This window comes from Branchiostoma floridae, chromosome 10 (assembly GCF_000003815.2).
Source record: "Branchiostoma floridae strain S238N-H82 chromosome 10, Bfl_VNyyK, whole genome shotgun sequence".
NCBI lineage: Eukaryota > Metazoa > Chordata > Leptocardii > Amphioxiformes > Branchiostomatidae > Branchiostoma > Branchiostoma floridae.
This window is the reverse complement of record NC_049988.1, coordinates 16,911,944-16,935,453: the sequence shown is the minus strand read 5'-3', so window position 1 is coordinate 16,935,453 and position 23,510 is coordinate 16,911,944. Positions and strand designations below refer to the sequence as shown.

The window sequence follows — 23,510 nt, the reverse complement described above, 5'->3', positions numbered from 1 at the left end:
CAGTGCAGTGCTGTTGTCCCTCTCTACTTCTTGTTTGATGGCTGAGGTAAGCGGTGCGCATCGCAGGAGGCGTCCACATCGTAGAAAGACATGGGGTTGTAAGAGTAGTACTCTCCAGCTTTGTACTCAGGCCCCGCTGCCACTGGCTTCTCTGGAACATGCAGGAAAATATAGTGTCAGTGTTATGAACCCACTGTTAACCATGTGATCACTACCACTCAAAGCCCCCCCCCCCCCCTTATTTCAGAATAAGACTAGTCCTGTTACCGCACTCTGGTGCTAAAGAGTCCTGGAGTCAGGCAACACATTACAGAAAAGGTATCTACAGTAATGAGAACTTGGGACCGATAAGCTGACTTCACGACTACCTAATGTTTCACTAAATACATGTGAATTACTACTAGTTTGCCAGGCATCAACGATTCTTCACTCGAGTCATGTGGCCCTAGGTTACATGCTCAGAGTAATTGAACCACCACTCCTGAGAGCTATGTTTTGGGTACCCGAAACGAGGAACAACACGACGTGAAGTTCCTCAAAACACATCATTCCACACGAAACGTGCCATTTCTCAAACGCCGCTATCTTTGCACGGGTGCGGAGTTACTGTCGCGTGACGGTAACTGCACGCGTGTAAAGATAGCGTCGCTTGAAGAATAGCACGTTTCGTGCCGATTGACGAGTTTTGAGCAACTTCACGCAAACTCCGAACGCGTGCAATACCTCGCCCCGTGCTGACTTCGCACGCTTGGGCACAGAACGGACACGCATTTTCGTGGGCGCAAAAGCGACGGGCATAGCGGCGGACATTGCGACATTGCGCGTGCCGAGGTACCTCGCGTAGTCAACAGACACGTGCATGACCTCAAAGCAACCCGAATTGGCACGTAATCCATGTACACAAGAAGCGGAAAGCGGTGGTGTAAAACGGACCGCATTGATACGATGAGTTACGTGTCGCAAACGTCGGACTTGAAATGCGTAAATTTCCTTTAAAAAACAGGAGTTTACAGCGGTAGATTGGAACATCTGCCGCTATTTTGCAACGCACAATGCTTTGCGAGGTCGGGCGTACAATGCCTCATTATAACCGAAAGTCGCACGACGTGCGTTTCCTCATTACAGAGCCCAGGATTTGCACAGCGTAAACAACATATTTTGTGTAAACAAACATTTTTGACGCAGCGATACCAAGCTAGTAGTAGATTTTTACATATTTACAAAGAACTTACAACGAAAACTGATGATCTAGTTTGGTACTTTGGAGGAGCGAGTAGTAAACTTACAAACGATACGAGGAAATGCACCGCCTACACCGTACCATTTTCTACTATATCTAACCAATCTATTTACGGCGTACGTAGCTGAAAATAAATGATAAATATTACAAAACAGAATTCATACCTTGTACTATGTGTGACTAAACCACAGCTTCCCAAAGGCTGACTCGAAACAAGTAGTGACGCAGGTTGTAAATGAACGGCCCGACTGTAAACATGGTTGTTGTTTGAATGACGCGGCTAAACAAAATATGCACGCATGCGCGCTGCTTACCCACGTGTTACCTAGGCAACCAACAAGCGCAAAGCATCTCGGTCTGGGCGATACTATTTATTTTGAGGGGTGTCAGGTATACTATAATACATGTAATAATGAATCTATTAGTATCGCTAAGGTTCTTTTTTAATCACCTTGGCATTGTGGCAAAATTGATGGACAGATTTCATCCTAATCCCTGCTGAAAGAAATGATTTCATTGCTTTCAGTCCACACAAAAGTTAGTGTGATATTTATATTTTGCAAATAAAAAAAATATGGTTGAATGAATAATGGATGATACAAAGTTCGCCACTGTACCCTAACTTCGCCATGCTACTTTGTGTTTACTTCATTTTTAAGGTGGAAACTTGGAAGATTGTTGACTTATCGATCGAACGTACGCAGCATTTCGGTAGTTCGATTTTCCAAGATTATGTCCAAGGAGATCCTACGGTAGCATAAGATAGTATCAAAAGCTGGCAGAGGAGTGGAACCGGCATAGGAGTGTTAATGCGACCTGATTGGAGACTATTTCCAAAATATAGAATGGACTCAATGGAGACATAAAAAGGTAAGATCGTGTTACATTTTCTGTAGATAATCTGAGAAACCAAGTCAATAGATACAGTGTAACAATGTTGTAACTTATGTCGATAACACTAATAAGGTTACATTTCTTGGGAAAAACGACAGATTATAACCTGTTGGCTGCAACGTCGGGGGTAAATGTTGGCAAGGGAAATACAACGATAACTACAGTTTTCATTTCACATCCAGCCAAGAAAACTCCCGAATATAGGAATAAGCATTACTTAATTCTATTTATACAAAATCTTAGCGGAAGGTGTCGGGAAATTCAGATGGAATTCAGATGGCTTCTTAATATAGGCTCTAGCCAAGCGATCGTAACAAAAAGATACGTATCATGTAGTTCTCTCCATCTGGCCGTTGTGTCACTTCACATAATAGCCTGCCCTTTACGAATTCTTTGGGGATTTTTCCGAACTACCACTTCAATCCGCGAGACTCCCTGGGACGAGTCACCTTTTTTTAACATTGTAAAATACTCCATTTCAGAATTTATTTACGGTTGGTTTGATACAATTATTACCTCCCCGTCTATTTGGTAGAGATGTTTCATTTTATATCTATCTATAATCTTATATACATCTTATGTACGAATACTCGACTTAATTGTTCAGATGCCGGTCGTGTTATGGCAAAAAGAGAACCTACCGAATGTGTAGTTTGGATGGGTGGAGACAATTTCACCGCGTCGATCAATTTGAGTGACACATCCTGCACGAAACATTTTCTTTATCCTTGGTTGATTATTGGTGTTGTTAGCAGCTTATAATACAGAGTGATGGAAATCATTCTATAATGTCTTGAATATACGCATGTCTTTTGAATGAACTCCATACGATGCGTTCTATCTCCAACATGTTCATGTCGGGGGAGACACGATCGGAGAATTCGGAAAGGACTTAAAACATTCATGATCCATTTGTTTTCAAACATGTCTCAATTTTCAAATTTGTATCAATTTACTTATGAATTTCTATTAAATCATCAACGTACCGTGTTGCCGACGAGTGATGAACACCATTGTATAATGTATTAAGTATTTGAATCGGCAACGTTCTCCATGGCATGCAAATCAATGTCTATCTGGCTGATTTGAATGAAGTACGATGTGTTCTATTTCCAACTTGCTCCTGTCGGTGGAGACACGATCAGAGAATTTGGAAATGACTTTACATTCATGATCCATTTGCTTTCCAATATGTCTCATTTCAAATGTATCAGTTTACTTGTAAATTTCTATATATTAAATTATCAACGTACCGTGTTTCCGACGTTTGAAATAGCGGCCCGGCTGGAAGTAGTTACTGACGAATTATGACCATGGTATACACTTACCTTTGATGCTTCAAAAGTAACGACACTAGTATGTCGTGACGTACTGTACATGTACTAGTATATGCACATGTGTTGTTAATAAAAAAACAGCCTAGAACAGTTTTTAGACGTGTCAGAAATACATGTACATGTAATACGTACTAGAAGTAATGTTAATTTACGCAAAGAGCCAGCGCCAACACAAATAACTTTTAATAAACAAGAAATGAAAACAAATTCTTAAAAAAAATGTCATTTTGAACCAAAGAGCTTTTCTTGAACACAAACTCAACACAAATCTACACAAGGTAATTTTCCCATTGTTTTTGTTTCAAGCTGTTGTTTCCAAGTAAAGCTGTTCTATTGTTATACTGACAAGCAGCTTTCATGGATGGTTGTTTTTTTCTTTGGGCGCTTATCTTTATACTAGTAATTTACCGTATCTTGTTTATTCCGTACTTCGTATATTTTGGAATGGATCCAATGTAATCGTTAGTAAGGAAAACAATGTGAAAGGAATTATTATAAAGTTCCTACCACCAAATTAAATGAAGGGGTAACAAGGTCCAAATTTTAAAGAAAAACAGTTTGAATCTCCTTATTCGAAGGTGGAAAACGAAAAGAATCAACCATTAATTTGCAAGAAAAGACTTTTCGTTTTTCTTCTTGTTCCTCAAATGTCATTTATTGTAGGGTAAGTCAAGACGCAACTTGTGTTAGTAAAACCAAGCTCCTTGGTAAAACTGGTGTTCTGAACACAGTTAATAGAAGGTAAGTTTCAATCTTCATGCAAACCAGAACAGAAATTTTTCGTCAGAACAAGAAGTTGAAAGAGATCAACATACAAGTAAAAGGGCGTGAGAAACTCTTCCTCCGACCAAGGAGGTTGTTTTTTAAACCTCCTTGCTCCGACTTGTTCCGACAGTTCACACCGACCTACTTACATATAACAAAAGGTAAGTTGATAGGTGATAATGATGAATGAATGAAGACGTCTATAGTGTAGTGTATTTCACGACTCGACGGTCAGACTGTACTGTCGGCTTTAATAAACGTTAGCGCTGATGTGTTGCAGGACATTTTGGACATTCAAGTCACAGCGAGTTGTGAACAATAGAGTGTGGACCAGAGTCCTGGACGTGACATTCTAGACACAGATGTGTATTACAATCTTTGGCTTTTGTCTGTTTCGTGGCAAAATACAAGAAACCAACATTTACCCCCCCTCCCCCCCCCCGAGTTTGCCATAAAAAACACCATCCACGTTGTCACCAGTTAGCGAGATTGATTTGCTGATTAGACATTAGTTCGTCAATCCGAACACCAGATGTTGTTTTGTTGCATAAGGGGCTAATTCTACAGGGACAGTGGTATTGGGATTTGACATTTCTAGTAAAAAAACTTATTTCGAATAGCAGTATTTGAATTTATTTGGAAGTATTTGGCAATTATTATACACAAGCTTCAGGCATTCTTGTTCTTGTGAAGGAGCGACATTACAATCTATATACTATAAAAGTCTATTCAATATTGTTACTGTATATAATCTATTGTATAAACTACTCTATATACAAAATGCGTCTTACTTAGTTGAAACCAGAAGGTTAGGATAAACGAACGTAGTGTTAGGATTAACAAAATATCGTCAACAGAACTGAACGACACACACACACACACACACATATATATAGAACTGAACGACACACACCAAGGAGCTTTTATCAAAAGCTCCTTGCACACAGAGATACATGCACACACTTCAGAACAACACAACTGCTGGCAGACTGTTCTTCCTTCGACCAAGGAGGCTATACTTGTAATTAACCTCCTGCTCCGACACTTCAAACCACTGAGCTTCGATATATTGTACCTGCGTATTGGAGAGAAAACAAACAGAAACTCATTATCCATCTCAAAGGTAGTTGACAACATCTTAAAAAACGGTAGGGTTTTACATGTAGGTTGAAATGAAATAACGTTATATATAGCTGAGCGTAGATTTAATTTGTCAGAGGAATCCAGCCGTTTGATCAAACCACACTTCCCAGACTTTTCCTTCTTTTAACCATTGTTTTAATAAAACTTCGTAGTCCATTTCAATCGCCGAACCAAAAACGTTATATCCAGTAAGAATTACCTTGTAACATGTGTTTATCGCTGAATTCGTCTGCGATTGCTGAATGAGATTAGATACAAGCCCCACATATTCTGTTAGTGTTATTTCGTGCACCGTAACCGTGAGAAGTCTGCTACATTCAAGTTTCCAGCACAGCCCGCGGCCGCCTTTGGTCATGCCGCCTCGGGCTCGCGACAAAGCGGTGGCGCCATGGTGTCTGGGAGGTACCATTCTCGCATGTTGTGGAAAAATTATTTGTAGTTTGAAAATATCTGGATAAACTAACACTGACATATATAGCCACAAAACGTGACTTTCCTTGTCAAGTTTCGCAAACAACAGTTTATCTACTGAGTTTAACGGGATAAAGTCAATTATGAGATGCTTTATCAGAAATTGTGTTTCATTACTCTTTCCGACTTTGAGTCGTCTTTCCTCCTTGTAAGCAAATACGAAGCTTGTCACTGAACATTGACGAAGAAAATCATGATATCTCGTGAGCACACCAAGCACGCCATTTGCCGGCGACGTACACCGAGAAGTAACCTGGAATCCAGTCAAGTTGTGGCTCGGCCTACCGTAGTTAGTGTAGACTCTCTACAGGGTCAGTGCAGCTCTAAGCCGCCAGTGTAATCATTCACACCCGGTAGCATTTTCCCCGGTAGGATTTTGCCCAATGGGAGTTAATTAATAGCTTAATTAAAATTAATAAAAAACTGCTGGCCGGCAATCAACTCCCACTGGGCCAAGTCTAACCGCGTGAAAATCCTACCGGGTGTGAATGATTACCCCGGCGGCTGAAAGCTACACTGGCCCCGTAGAGAGCCTAAACTAACTACGGTAGGCCGAGCCAGTAGTAGACTGGATTCCAGGTTAACCGAGAAGAAGCGTCAAAAATACTCCAGGATTACCGATTGTAAACAAGACATCTCCGTACCACACGATAAATGTCGCTTGCCCAATAATACAAACATGTACTTCATTTTTATTCTTGGACTTTAATAACAGCTTTACGATCGTAATCATGTTTACAATTTCATACTTAGGGTCTACATTTTAACACACATGTGCGCCTCAATTAAAAGGATTTATGATATCGAAAACACTGTATAGTAAATGCTAGTACTGTAATACGGTACGGTACGCACAAGTCTGGCAGAACAATTCAGGTAAACTCGGGGAAAACTGCGACAGCACAGTACACTTGCAGTCAGCAGAAATGGCGGCGTTTTTTAATGAAGATCTGTGAATGAAGATTTTATTTGAGATCGAAATGTGTTGATGAACCATAATATACGCAGTACATGTACTAAGCTGTAATTACCTAGGAGTTGTAACAATCGCACATATCAAAGCCATTTGTAATAAAATTCATTATTTACATGGCGTCACCTTTGTTTACAGAAGTGAACCACACAACAAACCTTCGAATTCGTAGCCCATTTCAATCGCCGGACCAAAAACGCTGTATCCAGAAAGAATTAGCTTGTAACATGTGCGTTGAGCGCTGAATTCGTCTCCGATTGTTGAGTGAGATCAGATATAAGCCTCACATATTTTGATTTCGTGCACCGTAAGCGTGAGAATTGTTCGCTGCATTCAAGTTTTCCCGCGCAGCCCGCGGCAGCCTTTGATCATGCCTTGGGCTCGTGACAAAGAGAGATCATCAATCAATTTTGCGTGTTGTGGGAAAATAATATGTACTTTGAAAATATCTGGATATATAGCTACAAAAGCGTTACTTTTCGTATCAAGTTCCACAAACAACAGTTTATCTACCGAGATTTAACTGTATGAAGTAAATTATGAGATATTTTATCAGAAATGAAACACCCTGGGCACTACGGAGAGTCCTTACAAGCAGTTTTAAACAAGATTACATGCTACAAAATCTTTGACTACAATGTCGATACACTAACAGAATCGAGTACCGGCAAGATACTGAATATAAACGTGAAATAATAATAAACGGAAAGAAAATGTGTTAAGTGCGATAATTCTACAAGGAAACAAAATGGTGTCGATCTTTGTTTATGATTTCACGTCGCAATGATAACATTTACCGGCGTGCCTTCTCCGCCATGGCTTGGATATTGGTCCACTATGCTTGGTTAAATCAAGCATTTTAACCTCCTTGGTCAAATACGAGCCATACAGGAGCTTGGGTATAGTCAGTTTCAAGTCAACTTTCACTTCCCCCGAGATTGAGTGCCGAGTCTTCACGCTCTCAGAGAGGGAAAATAAAGCCGTGTTGCCGGGCCTGGCTCCGTGCAAACACCGCTAAAATTGAAGAAGCGCACGTAATGGGTCTGGTTTGAGAGCCGAGTCTGGCGGGGCGGGCGAGAAAAGGCTAACACCGCTGAAATGCCGCGTCTTCACCGCTAAAATTGAAGAAGCGCACGTAATGGGTCTGGTTTGAGAGCCGAGTCTGTCGGGGCGGGAAAATAAAGCCGTGTTGCCGGGCCTGCCTCCGTGCAAACACCGCTAAAATTTGAAGAAGCGCACGTAATGGGTCTGGTTTGAGAGCCGAGTCTGGCGGGGCGGGCGGGAAAATAGCCGTGTTGCCGGGCCTGCCTCCGTGCAAACACCGCTAAAATTGAAGAAGCGCACGTAATGGGTCTGTTTGAGAGCCGAGTCTGGCGGGGCGGGCGAGAAAATAACCGTGTTGCCGGGCCTGGCTCCGTGCAAACACCGCTAAAATTGAAGAAGCGCACGTAAGGGGTCTGGTTTGAGAGCCGAGTCTGACGGGGCTACCCTGGGAAACCTGCTCGAGAAGCTTCGCAAATAAGAGTCGCAAATAAGAGTTAGTATCCCCTGCCTAACGCGCGCCCTCCCGCCTCTATGCACCCGCCCCACTACCAGCTGGCCCTACTTACGCTACGGTCCCCAACATCGCTCGCTTCTCGTTAGTAGGGGCCAGCTGGTACGAGGGCCGGCGGGTGTTAGGCGGCGGGTGTCCCGTGCGTGCGTGTTGTAGGGATCGGTAAACTTTGCGTGCCTCGTAGGAGTCTGCGTTTTCCCAGGGTAGGCGGGGCGGCGAGAAAATAACCGTGTTGCCGGGCCTGGCTCTGTGCAGACACCGCTAAAATTGAAGAAGCGCACGTAAGGGGTCTGGATTGAGTGCCGAGTCGGGGAAAATATACTAGTAGCCGTGTTGCCTGGCATGGCTACGTGCAGACACCGCTAAAATTGAAAAAAAAAAGAAACCGCACGTAATGGGTCCGCATTGAGTGCCGAGTCTGCCGGGGCGGAAATAAAGCCATATTAGCCGTGTTACCCCGGCCAGAACTCCGTGCAAACACGACTAAAATTGAAGAAACGCACGTAATGGGGCTGGATTGTCTTCATCCGGGGCGAGAAAATATAGCCGTGAATGCCCGGCCACTGCTACGTGCGAACACTGCTAAAATTGAAGAAGCGCACGTAATGGGCCTTTACCTGGGGCGAGCGTGCAAAGATAGCGGAACGCGAGCAATGGCACGTTTCGTGTTGACCCTCGTGTGAAGAGAAACCTCACGTCGTGCTATTCCTCATATCATGGTCCCCTTATATACCTGCTCCTGACAAAGGTTGATGGCTGTGCGGATGAAAATTGGAAGTGAGCAATTTGTTGTGTTGAAAGACATTAAAAACTTCAATATGGATTACACCAACACAGACGAGCTTTCATGCAAATACATGTATAGTTTGGCCTCTACCAGGTTGCATGGGTTGCTGATAAAAGTAGAAATTGGCCAAATAGACTGACAGCATGCCTGCAGAGTTAGGTTGCAAAGTGTACACCTCGGCCAGCTAACTCTTTTGGTGTGTTATCTGTCTATTTGACCAATTTCTACTTGGAGATAATACAAGTGTACACTGATGAAAGGGGGACTTTTTAGTTGTCTATACCAGACTACACATTATGGAGGAAACAGTTTTATTCTTTAAGTATAACTATTAGTGACTGTAAGAATGAAGACTATGTGAGGAGACAATTAAACTACAAAGTAGATGAGTAGTGGGTGGGTGAGGCGAGACAGGGAGGCAAACAGGGCCTATGTGTTCTAAGACAACACCTGCCTCCCTCACCTGTCTCCTCAGCCTCCCCTTCCAGACCAGGTGTGCCTGCATCATCAGCTGTCAGGTGCTCTTCAGGTAGGACCTGGTCCTCACTGGTCTTCTCTTCATTTTCCTGGGCCACCTGTTCCGGCTCTGGTGGTTTGGGTATGTCAACTTGCTCCTCCTGAGTTGCTTTGACATCAGTAGTACTTCCTTCTTCTGGAAATGCAGACGGTTGTGGTGTAACTTCTTCGGGTGCTTCCTTTATCACTTCTTCCCCCTTCAGTGCCTCAATCTTCCCTTGTGCAGCCTCTGGCTCTCTAGTTATCACCTCTACAGCGTCAGATTCTTTAGTTATCACTTCTGCAGCCTTTGGTGCTTCTGTTATCACCTCTGCAGCTTCTGGTTCTTTAGTTATCACCTCTGCAACCTCTGTTTCCTTAGTTATCACCTCTGCAGCCTCTGGTTCTTTAGTTATCACCTCTGTAGCATCTGGTTTTTTAGTTATCACCTCTGTAGCATCTGGTTCTTTAGTTATCACCTCTGCAGCCTCTGTTTCTCCAGTTATCACCTCTGCAGCCTCTGTTTCTCCAGTTATCACCTCTGCAGCCTCTGGTTCTTCAGTTATCACCTCTGCAACCTCTGGTTCTTTAGTTATCACCTCTGCAGCCACTGGATCTTTAATCATCACCTCTGTAGCATCTGGTTCTTTAGTTATCACCTCTGTAGCATCTGGCTCTTTAGTTATCACCTCTGTAGCATCTGCTTCTTTAGTTATCAGCCCTGCTTGTCCACTGACTGTCTCCCCTTCAGAATCTGACCCAGAGCTTGAACTTGACTCAGAGCTTGAACTTGACTCAGAGCTTGAACTTGACTCAGAGCTTGAACTTGATCCAGAGCTTGAGCTTGATGAAGAGCTTGAGGAGGTTGTCTCTGCAGAAGCTGGCCCTTCCTTAGCGTGAGACTGGGACTTAGCTTTCTCTGCTGCGGCCATCTCTGCCACAGCTGCTGAAATGGTGGTGGGTTCCTGAGCGACACCCTGGTGTGGCTTGGCTGCAAGCGATTCTGCGGCTTCAAGCACACTCCCTCCCTCAGCTTCTATATTGCACCAACAAGACAGCACATATCTTAACCCATCCCTTCTTAAAATCTCCTAACCATATACAGCAGTTAGATGTCCTTTCTAGCTTTCTCATCTTCTTTTACAGAGAGTCTTGCTGCATTTGTTTCATCTTGAGCTGGAAAGACTCAAAATAAGTTTTAGCTACATGTAAGTCAAAATAGAAGCCTGGAAGAAGAGGAACAATACAAATGTTAAATTTTGTTACAGATGTAGATGTAGAAGAGAATGATTCTTTCTTAAGACAATCACCTGTAGTATCACCATCTTCCGCTGCATTCTTTTGGAATGTATCTCGCTGTGGCTCTCCTGCCTTTGTTGCTGCCTGAACTACAGAGTCTTGGATCTGTGTGTCTACACTCTGTGCCTTCACTAACAGTTCTACCAGCTTTGCTTTCCTGTCAGACGTCTTGAATTTGATTCCCCTGTCCTTGAGAAGTTGCCTTAGCTCTGAGACTGTTTGGTGGTTATGGCTCATGTTTTCATTGAGCCTCGAATTTACGGAATCTTGAGGTGAAGACGTTTGAGAAGACATGTTTCTATCACTTGCTGTATCTAACCCTGACAGTAGGCTACCGTCTTTGGCTTCTGAGTCTCTGAGAAGTGTTAAAAGGTCTGCTTTTCTTGCAGATGCTTTATACTTGATGCCTTTTTGTTTGAGAAGTTGTTTTAGGACTGACACAGTCCACTGGCTGGCTACATGATTACTAGTAGGTGTCCCTGCTGTTGTTGTTGCCTCATTTTTAGACTTCAGTCTGCTTTCTCTCTTGCCATCATTTGCCTTATTAGGCACTGGATCTAAAAAGAAAAAGACAAGGGCAAAAATCACAAAAATGTTTTCTTGATGAATTTTTGGTCATTTATTCTCCAATTGGTCAGCCTAAAAGAGGACAGTAAGATATAACGGCCCTGGAACCACTAAAATAGTCTAAAGAAGACTGAAGTTTTCAATGAGGCAACAAAATTGTGGAAAATCAGCAGCTGATTTAAAAACCTGTAAAAATAATCAGTGTTCGGGACTGGTTATAGTTCGAGGGAATGGGTGTGGTTGTTGCAACAGTTTGGTAAGGCATTGGGGTTGTGGGGATAGTGAAAATGGGTAGGGTTAGCTGAAGTGAGGGATGCAGTGGTGTTACATGTATGATCAAGAATGGTGGCATTATACAGGGAAAAAGTGATAATAATTGATGTACAGAGCCATTTTTCCACCAAAGAACAAGGTATTACAATCCATGATGATGACAGGATGATTCAATGTTATAAAGGTGTTATGCCCAAATGTAATAGAAAACTGCAGATTACTGATAAAGTCCTTGAGTCATTAGATGTAAGTACAAGTACTACAAAATGTATGCACTTGCAACTGCAATGGTTATGATACATGTACGATTCTTGTTCTATGTGTAACAATACACCCTGTCCTTCCTTCAGAAATATATCCGATACATACCTCACACTAGTGGTTAAATACATGTTATCATTGTTAAGACACAAAAAACTCCAAAAACTATACTAAATGTACATCAGCACTTGGCTGTCTTGGTTGAAATCACCTCACAATGCTTTAATTAGACTGCAAGCTTAAATGCAGCTAGTAATATACAGAATACCCTTTTTCCTTGCACAAAGTTTCAGCATAGTAACAAATCTATGTATAAGCATATCAAAGTCAGCATGTTGCAGCCAAGAAGTCCAGCCATGTTAGCTTTGGGCTGTAGTATGTAGTGGTCACAGTTTTGACAAAATTGTAGCCATCATGGAAAGGTTACCTGCTGCCTTTGGGGGAGGGGGTGGGGGTGCCTTGGCCCCCTGGGGTGGGGCAGTGGTGGCCTTACTCCCCCCTGCATCTGTGGTGAGGGCTGCACATGGTCTGGTCATCCCTGGTCTCAGCACATACTGTACAGGAACAACAACAGTGAAGGAAGAATGAAAATTATCAGTTTTACTGACGAAAACTGGTGGATTCTAGTTTAAAAGTCTGACCGTTTCCAAAATATTAATCATATCCAGTTGCTTGAGTAACTGTTTTTTGGCATATCTTATTACCTGGATGTCTAACCTTCATCGATGAAAATTACCAGTGTACTAGTATACGATTCTTATGAACATTCACAGTTCTGAGTACACATGTGCAGCAACATGAATTGTTTGTATATGTGAAGGCCCCTAGGACAAGGATGCAACCCCTCCCCCTAGACCTACTAAACCAATTGGTAACGTTACACGTGAATCTGGTACAGTGTAATTTGGGCAATACTGTATAGCTAATTTTAATCAATTTGCACTGTGAATATCTATGGGCTTGGTCCATTGAATTACAAATAATATGATACTTCTTGTCCAATATTGTAGAGACGTGCTGTTGTAATGTTTTTTACCCCACACTTTGTATCGTTAAATTTGTTGTCGCTTTTTACTGATTTTGAAACCAGGTCAGATCTTTACTCCCCACCCTGGCCCCGCACCTGAAACATTTCCGGTACACCCACCAAACCCTTATGCTTTCATCGGAATAGATGTATTACTTTATAAACTACTGTTTCCTGTGTAAATTGATGAAAATATAAGCACCTTTCCTAGAAGGGCACCAATCCGCATGGGCGCCGCCATCTTGGATTACGTCATGATACTGAGGCATGTCGGGAGTGTGTACGACAGGTGGATAGAAAGTGAAAGAACAGAAAAGTTTTTGCGAAAGAAAATACATGAATTTAAGTACCAAAAAGGGGAATAAGGTGGCTCAGAACACTAGGAGATCGTAAGCACTGACCTTTTACAACTATTTCAGTCTGGACGGCATATTTTTGAGGGAAACTGGCGATTTTTTTTGGATAAGTATTGCTAAAGACACACCCCTATATTGCAAGTAGAATGCTCCAACGGGGGAAATCCAGAATGATGTCACCGGGACTTTTCACCTGGAGCTTTTCTCTTTGTCGGGGCTTTCCAGACGTTTCACTGGCAAGAAGAAAAAAATGTCTGAGCCTTCTCGACACGATCTTTTTCTCGAAATCTCTCAAAACCTTGAAGACGATGAAGTCAGGGACCTCCGGAATTATGTCGGAGGTCGCAAACTTCTGCCGTCGGGTCGGATTCAGCACGCGAACCCTCACCAGATATTCAACAAACTGCAGAATGACGGTAAAATGAAGCCAGGAGACCTGTCACTGTTAGCCGAGCTCATGAGGAAGATCGGACGGACGGAGTACGCAGAGGAGGCGGAGAGAATTGCGGCAAAGGAGCGGAAAGGACAAGGTAAGTTAAATGTGTTAAAAATCACACACGAAGGCATGCAATCAAACCACAGAACGAGACAATTATCTTCGCTTTCTCTTGGCTTAATCTACAAAGTACAGACATGATTTGATGCCCATATGTAGCCTCTAAGCAGGCTCCCTGTGCCTTTTTTTTCGTTCCTTGGGGGCCATAATACATTTTTGCCTGCCATTTCTTTTTTGTACTGCGTTGCTTGTGCTACCGGCCCTTACGACCCAGTAAAACTTAACTGGCCAGCAAAAGTGTACCATAAGGAAAAAAAGCCCAAGAAGCTTGCTATGGAGGCTACCCTATATGGGTATGATACAAATGTACAATTCTTTGTTAGATAGGTACTGCGCCAATATTTTCTATTTATAACCTGAGGCCACTAATAGAAGAATACTTCTTGTATTCATTCCATTATAATTATACACGAGGATCATAACTTTCACAACACACTCTTAAACACGCGTATACTAACCAATGAAAATTTATCTTTAGAATATGCAGATAGCCCTGCCAACAGCCAATCGGAGGCAGCGGCACCAGCAGCCTATACCAGTCCGACTGATGCAGAAATAAGACAGAAAGTCCGCTCTATCAGCTACGGCGATGGTGGCCAGGTTAGTATATGTGCAAAATCCTGTTCGGAAATTTTTAAGCAACACAACATATACTACTAGTGGTATTTCACGATGGTTACGTGGTAGTATAGTCCATTATTATTTGATATATTCTTATATCATTGAAGTCGGCTTTCAAGTACCTTCAGCATGTTTGTTAGTTCACGGAAAAATGTTCTTCTTTTTATGTAGTCTATTGCGTGTTGTTTCTTCTTCTTTTTACTTTAAGACAGTGCAAGCAAAGACAAACTGGCACTGCGCTCGAGCATAGCTCATTTTAACAGTGCCACACATGTACAGAAGGAAATGCTTTCTGTGTGTTTCTGTCATAAGAAGGGGGTGGATTGTCTAACAGTTTCCCACCGTTCGTTTCCACAGGTTCAAATAATGGGCAGATGGATTTGCTACGACACCAACAAGCACTTCCAGCTGAACCTGTTTCAGATGATGTTCTACTGCGAAGCTCTGGACAAAGCCAGCGGCACGTCCGAAAACTCCGGTCAACGCCAGAGTCACCAGGGGGCAGCTGAGCACGCAATCGAACGCCTGTTCAAACGGCTGAGGGGAGACGGGGTCATTTAAGGACTTGTCAGCGTTTCCCAAGGACACAGCACTAGGGTCTGCTAGGGAAAACACAATACCACATTGCCACCCATTTGTTGTTATTGTTGTTGTTGTATTTTGATAGAAAATGGGTATTCATACACACCCATACAGAATATGGTAAAATATCTTTGCAAAATCATCCCCGAAGGCTAATTGCATGTACAGTCTCGAAGGGTTTAAAAGTAGAAAATGGAGTAATACGTTACACTATGCAAGCGTCTAATCAATTATATGAACAATGTATACTATTGTCACGTTTGACTTCTTCTTTGAAGGCAGGAGTAGTCAATGAACTGTCTCGCGCTCTGTATAATGATACACGCCCTATCACGCAGGTGCCTGCATGATGTAACCCTCCCGAAACGAAAGTGACGTCATGCAGATCACGCGATTGTTTTGCCTTCGAACCTCTCTCACTATTTACCTAGTCTCTACCAGACTCCGGTCTAGCCGAATATAGCAACATGGGACTTTGGCCAAGTTATAAGTAAGAACAAAAGTCTAGTAGGAGTTAATTGGCCTAGGAGTGAACTGACCGGCCGACGTGATAGCTGGATAGACTGCAAAAGACTGCAAAACTGAAATCCCATGGCATTTTATTTTTGGCCAAATAATTCTCTTTTTTCATCCAGCTGACGCGTCTGCTTGGAGACTACTATATACCGTCTGTCTGGCAGAATATTATGAACTGGTTATGAACTAAAGCATATAACATGATGTATTCATGTACAAACATTGTAAAGAAAGCAATATAAGCTTATATAATTTGAACTAAGCCCTATAGGGCATGAATTTACAATAAAGACCTTTATAATCATCATTATAGAAGTGGCGTCTTATGGCTTATAACTTACATGTCTAGAAATATGTCTTTCATTTGGATACAACACGGTGTCTTGGTGTAACGTCTTCAGTAAAAGAAGGTAGCTCCTAAGTAGAAGAATGTAGGTTATGGAGGAAAAGGGGCATAATGATACTGCCATTCTGCATTACACTCCAAACAGGCTATTTTGACTTCTTCCACGCCTGTTTGTTTTCGGCGGACATATGAAAGAATGAATGAATGAAGTTTTTGGTCAATCGCACAGGGTACAATGTATGGCAACCAATAACAACTACTAACAACGTATGAAGCACACTTTTACAAAAGCCCAGCGCACTCAGCAGATGGTCTTGTTTACAACGGAACCTTTGAACTCCTGTCTTGATTTACCTTTCTGTCATGACCGTAACTTGAGTAACAATGGACCGGACCAAGACATTCTAGGGGTACGTCTTATTCTACGTTGACATTTCTATAAAGACGTGTTGCATTTCGTCATAATACGCATTTCTTGCTGTTTCTTGCACAATGCTGTCAAGTCGACTTAACGTAAGTTACAGTGGAAAAAGAATATACTAAACTACATACCAAAATGGCCCCCTCCCAACTGACATCGCTCCATCCAGGTGTAACTGGGAATTTCCACCAGTATCGACATGCCAGAGTGATGACAGGTGTAGCACCGCGCCGGCCGTTAAGTTCAATGGCAGACAATCCTCGCCAAGATCTTTTCCTGAAGATTTCTCGAAACCTGTTAGAGGAAGAACTTACCGATCTCCGTAACTATGTCAGCGGTGCAGAGATCTTACCAGCGAGATTCGTCCAGAAAGCCGACGCTCACCAGATCTTTACCCAACTTGAAAAAGAAAGAAAGTTGGAGCCAGGAGATCTCTCACTTCTGGCAGGACTGCTGACAAAAATCGGCAGACGTGACTTCGCTGAGAGGGCAGAGAAGATTGCTAAAGATGAAGCGAAAGGTTTGTCATCATTCATTGATTATAGTAGTGGGAAAGCAACCACTGTGCATTACAAGGTGAGGGATTAAAAATGGCCAGTAAAATCGAGTATAGATCGTTTTTGTTGGAGCAGAAGGCACGGCTTGTGTCGTACAATGAAAAACTGACTTTAACACCCCTTCCTGGGGCATTAGGTCTAGAAATATGCGTGCAAAAGCATACATGTATGTCTGAAAATCATGGCCGAAGCCTACTTTGAAACGTTCACAACTTAGCGATGTCGTAAATAAATATGGCTGCCCTTGTAACTGATAGTGTTGGTGTCAGGTTTCTGCTCATGCGTTAAACATGGACTGAAGAAAAATGCACATTTTAGTTCATGAATTCTTACTTCCATTTGACGGAAATCTTAATATATCAATGCTATGTTGGTGTTCTATATCTACTGCCGTCTTTGCTGATAAAAATCCCTTTTTTTTGGTTTATTCATTGGTCCTTTTGTTCTCGATGTTATCACGACGTACTGCAGCACTTAGCAAAGCGACCAAAAGAGCAAGAGAGAAAGGTGAGTTGTATTGCAAGGTCATAAGAGGAGCTGACTTGAGAAAGGAATCTGTGATGCATCATACCCCCAAAAAATGGCAAATTGGTATATTTCTGCTGAATTATAGTCTATCATGATATCATGTTAAAAACAACATGTAATATGTTAATCCTCTAAATGTGCAAGCGATTATCTATAATTATTATTATAGTCTATAACAGATAATAATCTATGATACTATTTGCTCTTGAGAATGACCATGCAATTAGCCTTCGGGTATGATTTTACAAATAAATATTATCATCATATAAAAAAAAAACCTCTTTATATATATTCATAATCTACTGTACCTAGACGTGGACACAGCCATAGCTAAAGCACCAAGACTACACATGACTCTTCAGCCTGAGAATAGCGGTGACCACAGCAGAGCGGGGAGCTCTTGGAAGACTGACGGAAGATTTCACACGGACAAGATCCAAGGATACGCACGGAGTAGGCAGACACTGTTAGCTTTTTGTCAGTCGCTATGTTGGTTTCATGATGCTATCAACAAGGATGCTTTGGATGCTTAGGAGTAAGGAATAAAGGAGTAGGAATAAAGAAGACATTATCAATATTTCTGGTAAACTTCCCATAGGACATTATATGCGCGCGTGTTTGTGTGACTACTGAACACGATACAGACGTGATGACCTGTCCATTATAAGAAGACCATGCCGGATATCGCAGTAATGTAATTGTCTTAAACTCCCCTATTTAATTGTCAAATGAATTCTAAGCATTTCTAGGAACATGTACTCTTCAAGCAGAGACTCGTAGGCAAGTTTGTGACCTTCTTATCATATGTCCGTTTTCTGCCAAGCAGACAAAGAAACGGGGCATAAGAAAAGAAGGTCACAATCTTGCCCACCAACCTCTCGCGTCTTGGAGGGACAATATCTTACAAGTGTCTGTTTCCTCAGAAGCCTTCGAGACGCTGAAACACCTGCTGACCGAGGTAAGAGTAGAAGACGACTCCCGTCCTGACACCTACAACAGACTGGCCAGGCACGTGGCGGAGTCAGGGCTGACCTTCCGGGATGAGGTGCCGAAGGACGGAAACTGCATGTTTCACGCCGTGGCTGATCAGCTGTTCCGTACGGAGGGGAGACAAATTAGCCACGGGGATCTGCGCAAGCAAGTTGTTGACTACTTAAGAGGCTGTCCATACAACGTGAGCATTTCATTTAGTTTTCGGGATGTTTTCTGCACTTTTGGGTGTGACCCCCTACGTGGCCCCGCGGGACGGCTTGTGATTACAGGGCTATTTTGCGTCACGGCAGGGTCTGGAATTTTTCTATTTTGCTTTTGGACAGACGAGGACGATGTGGCACTGCACTCAAGTTTTGTAACTTATATTAACAGTGTCACATACATGGTATAGACAGAAGGTAATTTTACCTCCCAGACCGAAGTCAGGTACCCATTTTTACACCTGGGTGAAGTGAGGAAGGTCGTGTGAAGTGCCTTTCCCAAGGGCACAACGTCGGGGGCACGGCGGGGATCGAACTCATGACCTATAGATTCCGAGCTGAACGCTCTACCAGTTACCGTAATACGCCACGCCCGACGCCGACAAAACACGGTCTGGAAATTGCACTAGCGCAAATGGGACCATGGCATTAGTGGGTTAACTACCAGGAATAGAAAGATTTAAAAGTTTTTTGTTTTTTTTTTGTGACGAAATGTACACACTCTTCGGCTTCATTTTTCCGTTGATATACCATTATGATGAATACCATTCATCAAATAACGTTATAGACAAAAATCAACTATATACATATGACCTTAAACAAATGGAATAACATGTTGGCTGTTGCTGATGTTTCAAATCGTATTTCCAGCTTAACGGCGACCATCTCAGTGACTTCGTCCAAGATCAAAACTGGGAAGGTTACCTGAGCACCATGTCACGTGATGGGACGTGGGGAGACCACATTGTCCTACAGGCCATGGCGGACATGTTTGGTCATGACGTCAGCATCGTGTCCAGTGTAGAGGCGGAGAACTACGTCACCATCCTGACACCAAGTACCGGGACTGTGGGCACGAAAGAACCTCCTCTGCTCCTGGGGCATTATGCCGAGAACCACTATGCAAGTCTGGATGGTAAGTTGACAAAATAAAAACTGTCTAGAATTCGTTTACTATCCAATTGAATCGACAATGTCGAAAACAACAGCAAAACGCTAAACATAAATTCTTTTAGGCGGAAAATGCATATGAATAATTGTCACCACTGAGTAGAAATACCATTGTTTTCACCCCTTACAATTAATGGATGGAAAAGGATAGAAATGAATCGAAGATGCATCTACACATTTCTTTTGCAGTTCAATCCTCTGGGCAGGTGACCACGACATCTCCACAACACGGGGACACTCCCGATGGCAACTTAAAACATGGTAGGTTATAATGCTTTTTCGATAGCTTCAGGACATACAAGCAGTTAACATCAAATCATGTTGTTTCTGTCTTGTAGCTTTGAAAGTTAGAGAGATGCTATACAAGTACGGAGTAATCTTAATACGTCATGTTTTAATTGGTAGGCAAACATGCGGTTCTCTTGGTCAACGACGAGTACGGCACGGCGAAGGGTGGCGTGTCTACTATGAACCGCCAGGTGGCGCGCGCCTTGAGGAGTAGAAAAGTAAAGGTGTACAACACAGTGCTGTACCCAGACGAAAGAGTTGACGATGGCGTTCAACTGCTGTTCCCCGAAGTCCAAAAAGGCGATCAAAGGAAACCCATTCTCGACTGGCTCACGTATGACCATCGAAGTCGTTATCCAAGTCTTCCTGAAGACATCGGCTACATCATTGGCCATGTAGATATCACCAGCAAGGCCGCAAGAGCGCTCAAGGAACAACGCCTCCAACACGCGAAGTTCTTTCTCTTCGGCCACGTGATACCAGAAGATACAGAGCACTACAAGAGTGACGAACGGGCGATGGGGATCGGAGACAAGCGTAAAGCCATCCAAGATGACATGGAACATGCTGATGCGATATTCTCGGTGGGGCCTGTCATCTATGACTACTACCAGAACGAGATGAGGGAGTCAAAACCGCACTACATGTTCCTGCCTAAACCGTCAGACATCTTCTTCAACACCAAGAGGACGTACGTGGAAACGGAGACGAAAGTTGTGCTGTCCATCGGCAGGGTCAAGGGCGTGGAGAAGCTGAAAGGCTACGACCTTGTCGCCAGCGCCATGCCTGACGTCATCCAGCGGTTCCCAAGAGCAAAGTGGCGAGTCAAAGGGATACGGAAGAACGACTTCCAACGAAGCAAGGAGATCATCGATGCTAACATCAGGTCAGGCTCCTTCCACTTCACACCCCTGGAGTACGGCACGCAGGAGGATCTGTGCCGTGACATCCAGCAGGCACACGTGGTCCTCATGGTGTCCCGAGCCGAGCCGTTCGGACTTGTCGGCCTGGAGGCTATCGCTGCCGGTGTTCCCGTCATCATCTCCGAAAGGTCCGGGCTGGCTGAGTTCATCAAGAAGGACCTGGACCCCGAGTTCGACCGCAACATCGTCGAGATGGAGGGAAACGATGAAGAAGACGCGAAGAGGCTGGCTAAGAAGATCATCAAGATCCTGGAGAAAGGAAAGAAGGAACACGACGCTGCCCAAAGGCTCAAAGACAGACTCTGGGAGTCGAAGTACTGGGAGAAATCCCACGAGCAGTTTCTTAAGGCCTGTGGCGTGGACGGCTGTAAGTAACATAAGCGTCATTTTGTCTATCACCTGACTATTGTATTCACTTTCGTATGCATGCTTTATAATCCAATAGTGTATACGTTACCTACATGTTAGGTGGTACGTAATGCCTTCATGCAGTCAAGCTAGCACATTTATGTTGTAGAAGTCAAAAAATGGCATTGATATTGACAAAGGCAATTTGCGTACAGTAACGTTAGTTGTTTGTTTACCCGGCCAACAGCAGCAAGCTATGCATTTGTTTACCTTGTATATTTGTATATGATGTGTAATTAATGGCGGCTGTTATATTTTTTCCAGGTTGTAACAGCACAGGAGACGACGCTGGTTACGCATCACGGAGTGGTAATCGTGATCGTCAGCAAGTCGCCACCAGCACTGTGTCCAGCGAGAACCGAAGTAAAATTGTCCTTTCTATTGCGGCATTTCATATGTCAGTTGGTATAACTATTACGTGCGCCAAATTATAGTTACTCGGGCAACAGGGTATGATTTTGGAAACGGTCATACGTTTCAGACAGCATCCGCTATCTTTCCTCAGTGGCACCGTGACGGCAGTTGCTGTCGATCTGAAACATCTGACCGTCTCCAAAATCATACCCAGTTTAGTTGCCTTCAGAGTTTCGTATAATCACACTCGAGGTCTATGCTCACAGCGGTTGCATTGCATGATGTAGTGATATGGTATCATTATGAAGTAAATGACGGTTTGCGTTCTTGCACAGGCAGTAACCAGTCGGAGACACCGGCACCGGCAGTCGCTACCAGCCCGACGGATGCAGAAATAAGACAGCAGGTCCGGAGCATCAGCTACAGCGATACTGGCGAAGTATGTAACTTCATGTTCAGCAATTTCAACTAAACCATTAGTATTAGTCGTACTGTAGTAAAAGTTGTCAATGGGTACATGGTACTTTTTCTATACAGTTAAAGTCGACTTTCAATTGTGTATATCATGTTTGCTTCTTCACCGGCAAAGAAAGTGAAGTACAATGTTGCTTCTGGCGTGTCGGCCTTTTTGTCCATGTGCGAGTGTGTGTGCGCGCGCATCTTGTTTGTTTGTTTGTTTGTGTGTGTGTCCGCGCGCGCGTTTGTGTTTGTGTGTGTGTGTGTGCAAAGTGAAGTCTGCCATTTATTATTGCCTTGTTTGCCCTACTTTTTTCTCCACAGGTGACCATAATGGACAGAAGGATTCGCTACAACACATCTATGAGGTTCGAGTTCAACACACTGCAGCTGATCTTCTACTGCGAAGCGTGGGACGTCGGGACCGGCACGTCCGACAACTCCGGTAAACGCGAGAGTCGCCAGGGGGCAGCTGAGCACGCGATCGAACACCTGTTCAAACGGCTGAGGGGAGACGGGGTCATTTGAGGACTTTCCGTTGTACTTAGTTGTCTGTTTTCGTATGGGAATGTATCAATGTATCATGGAAGCTCATCTGTGTTGGTAGTAATCATAGTACAATGCTAAACTTTCTTCCAACACAAAGACATGCACGGATCACATTTTCAACAACCACTGTCGCCTTCTTCAGGATCAATACTGATGACCAATCACTTAAGAACGTAAAATCGCGAGAGTTTTAGACATGTGATCGATATCTCAGAGTAGTTTTAGCCTGATAGTTCGTGGTACAAATGTAATCAGAAGCTGCTTTGTATACAGAAGTATGAAATTTTATAGGTTCTGAATCTGAAATGTTCAGCCTATATAACCGCCATTCGGGGGAAAAAGTCCAGTATGTTGTTCTAATACATGAAGTACTGGTATCATTTGTGAGTTATAGTCTACTAATTTTAAGCAGCATAATTGCGTAATGAATTTCTAAACACTGCAGTAAACATGTACCAATATTTCTTCACATTTGTTCAATACATGCATAGTGGATCATAGTGTGCTATGTAGCGTTGATCAAAGTTTAGAGTCTATTTTGGGTCCCTGTCAATTTTATTAAACAAATAAAGATAAAGTTGATAATTCTATTAAGGATGACGACTCATTCCGCAAGGAAGAAAGGCTGTGAAAAATGAGTGAACGTGTGAGACTCGTGCCGTGCTATTGTGGATGAATTATTTTCAAAAACATGTACAGTGTAGCACCTGGTTTTGGTTAGTGGTCATATACGCGTACGCCGTGATAGGTTTGATCTACTCACACAGAGAGAAGACTCCTACTCTTTTTGATAAGTGTGGTGGGCTCTTTTTAACGTT

At 43.1% G+C, this 23,510-nt stretch overlaps 3 protein-coding genes across 3 annotated transcripts; 2 read left to right on the top strand and 1 right to left on the bottom strand.

Annotated features, from left to right (window-relative positions):
* Positions 1 to 23: 23 nt before the first annotated feature.
* Positions 24 to 13,384, bottom strand: LOC118424977 (flocculation protein FLO11-like). Its single transcript, XM_035833788.1, has 4 exons — positions 13,290 to 13,384; positions 12,488 to 12,614; positions 9,629 to 10,696; positions 24 to 151 (listed from the first exon to the last, which is right to left on the bottom strand). The coding sequence occupies exons 1-4, from the start codon at positions 13,326 to 13,328 to the stop codon at positions 24 to 26; spliced, it is 1,362 nt and encodes a 453-aa protein (XP_035689681.1). The 5' UTR covers positions 13,329 to 13,384.
* Positions 13,385 to 17,873: 4,489 nt separating this feature from the next.
* LOC118424976 lies at positions 17,874 to 19,472 on the top strand. Its single transcript, XM_035833787.1, has 4 exons — positions 17,874 to 18,023; positions 18,494 to 18,744; positions 18,936 to 18,961; positions 19,415 to 19,472. The coding sequence occupies exons 1-4, from the start codon at positions 17,921 to 17,923 to the stop codon at positions 19,470 to 19,472; spliced, it is 438 nt and encodes a 145-aa protein (XP_035689680.1). The 5' UTR covers positions 17,874 to 17,920.
* LOC118424729 lies at positions 19,421 to 23,027 on the top strand. The gene is made up of 6 exons (XM_035833446.1): positions 19,421 to 19,679; positions 19,904 to 19,975; positions 20,120 to 21,292; positions 21,598 to 21,696; positions 22,023 to 22,126; positions 22,468 to 23,027. The coding sequence occupies exons 1-6, from the start codon at positions 19,478 to 19,480 to the stop codon at positions 22,669 to 22,671; spliced, it is 1,854 nt and encodes a 617-aa protein (XP_035689339.1). The 5' UTR covers positions 19,421 to 19,477; the 3' UTR covers positions 22,672 to 23,027.
* Positions 23,028 to 23,510: the final 483 nt, after the last annotated feature.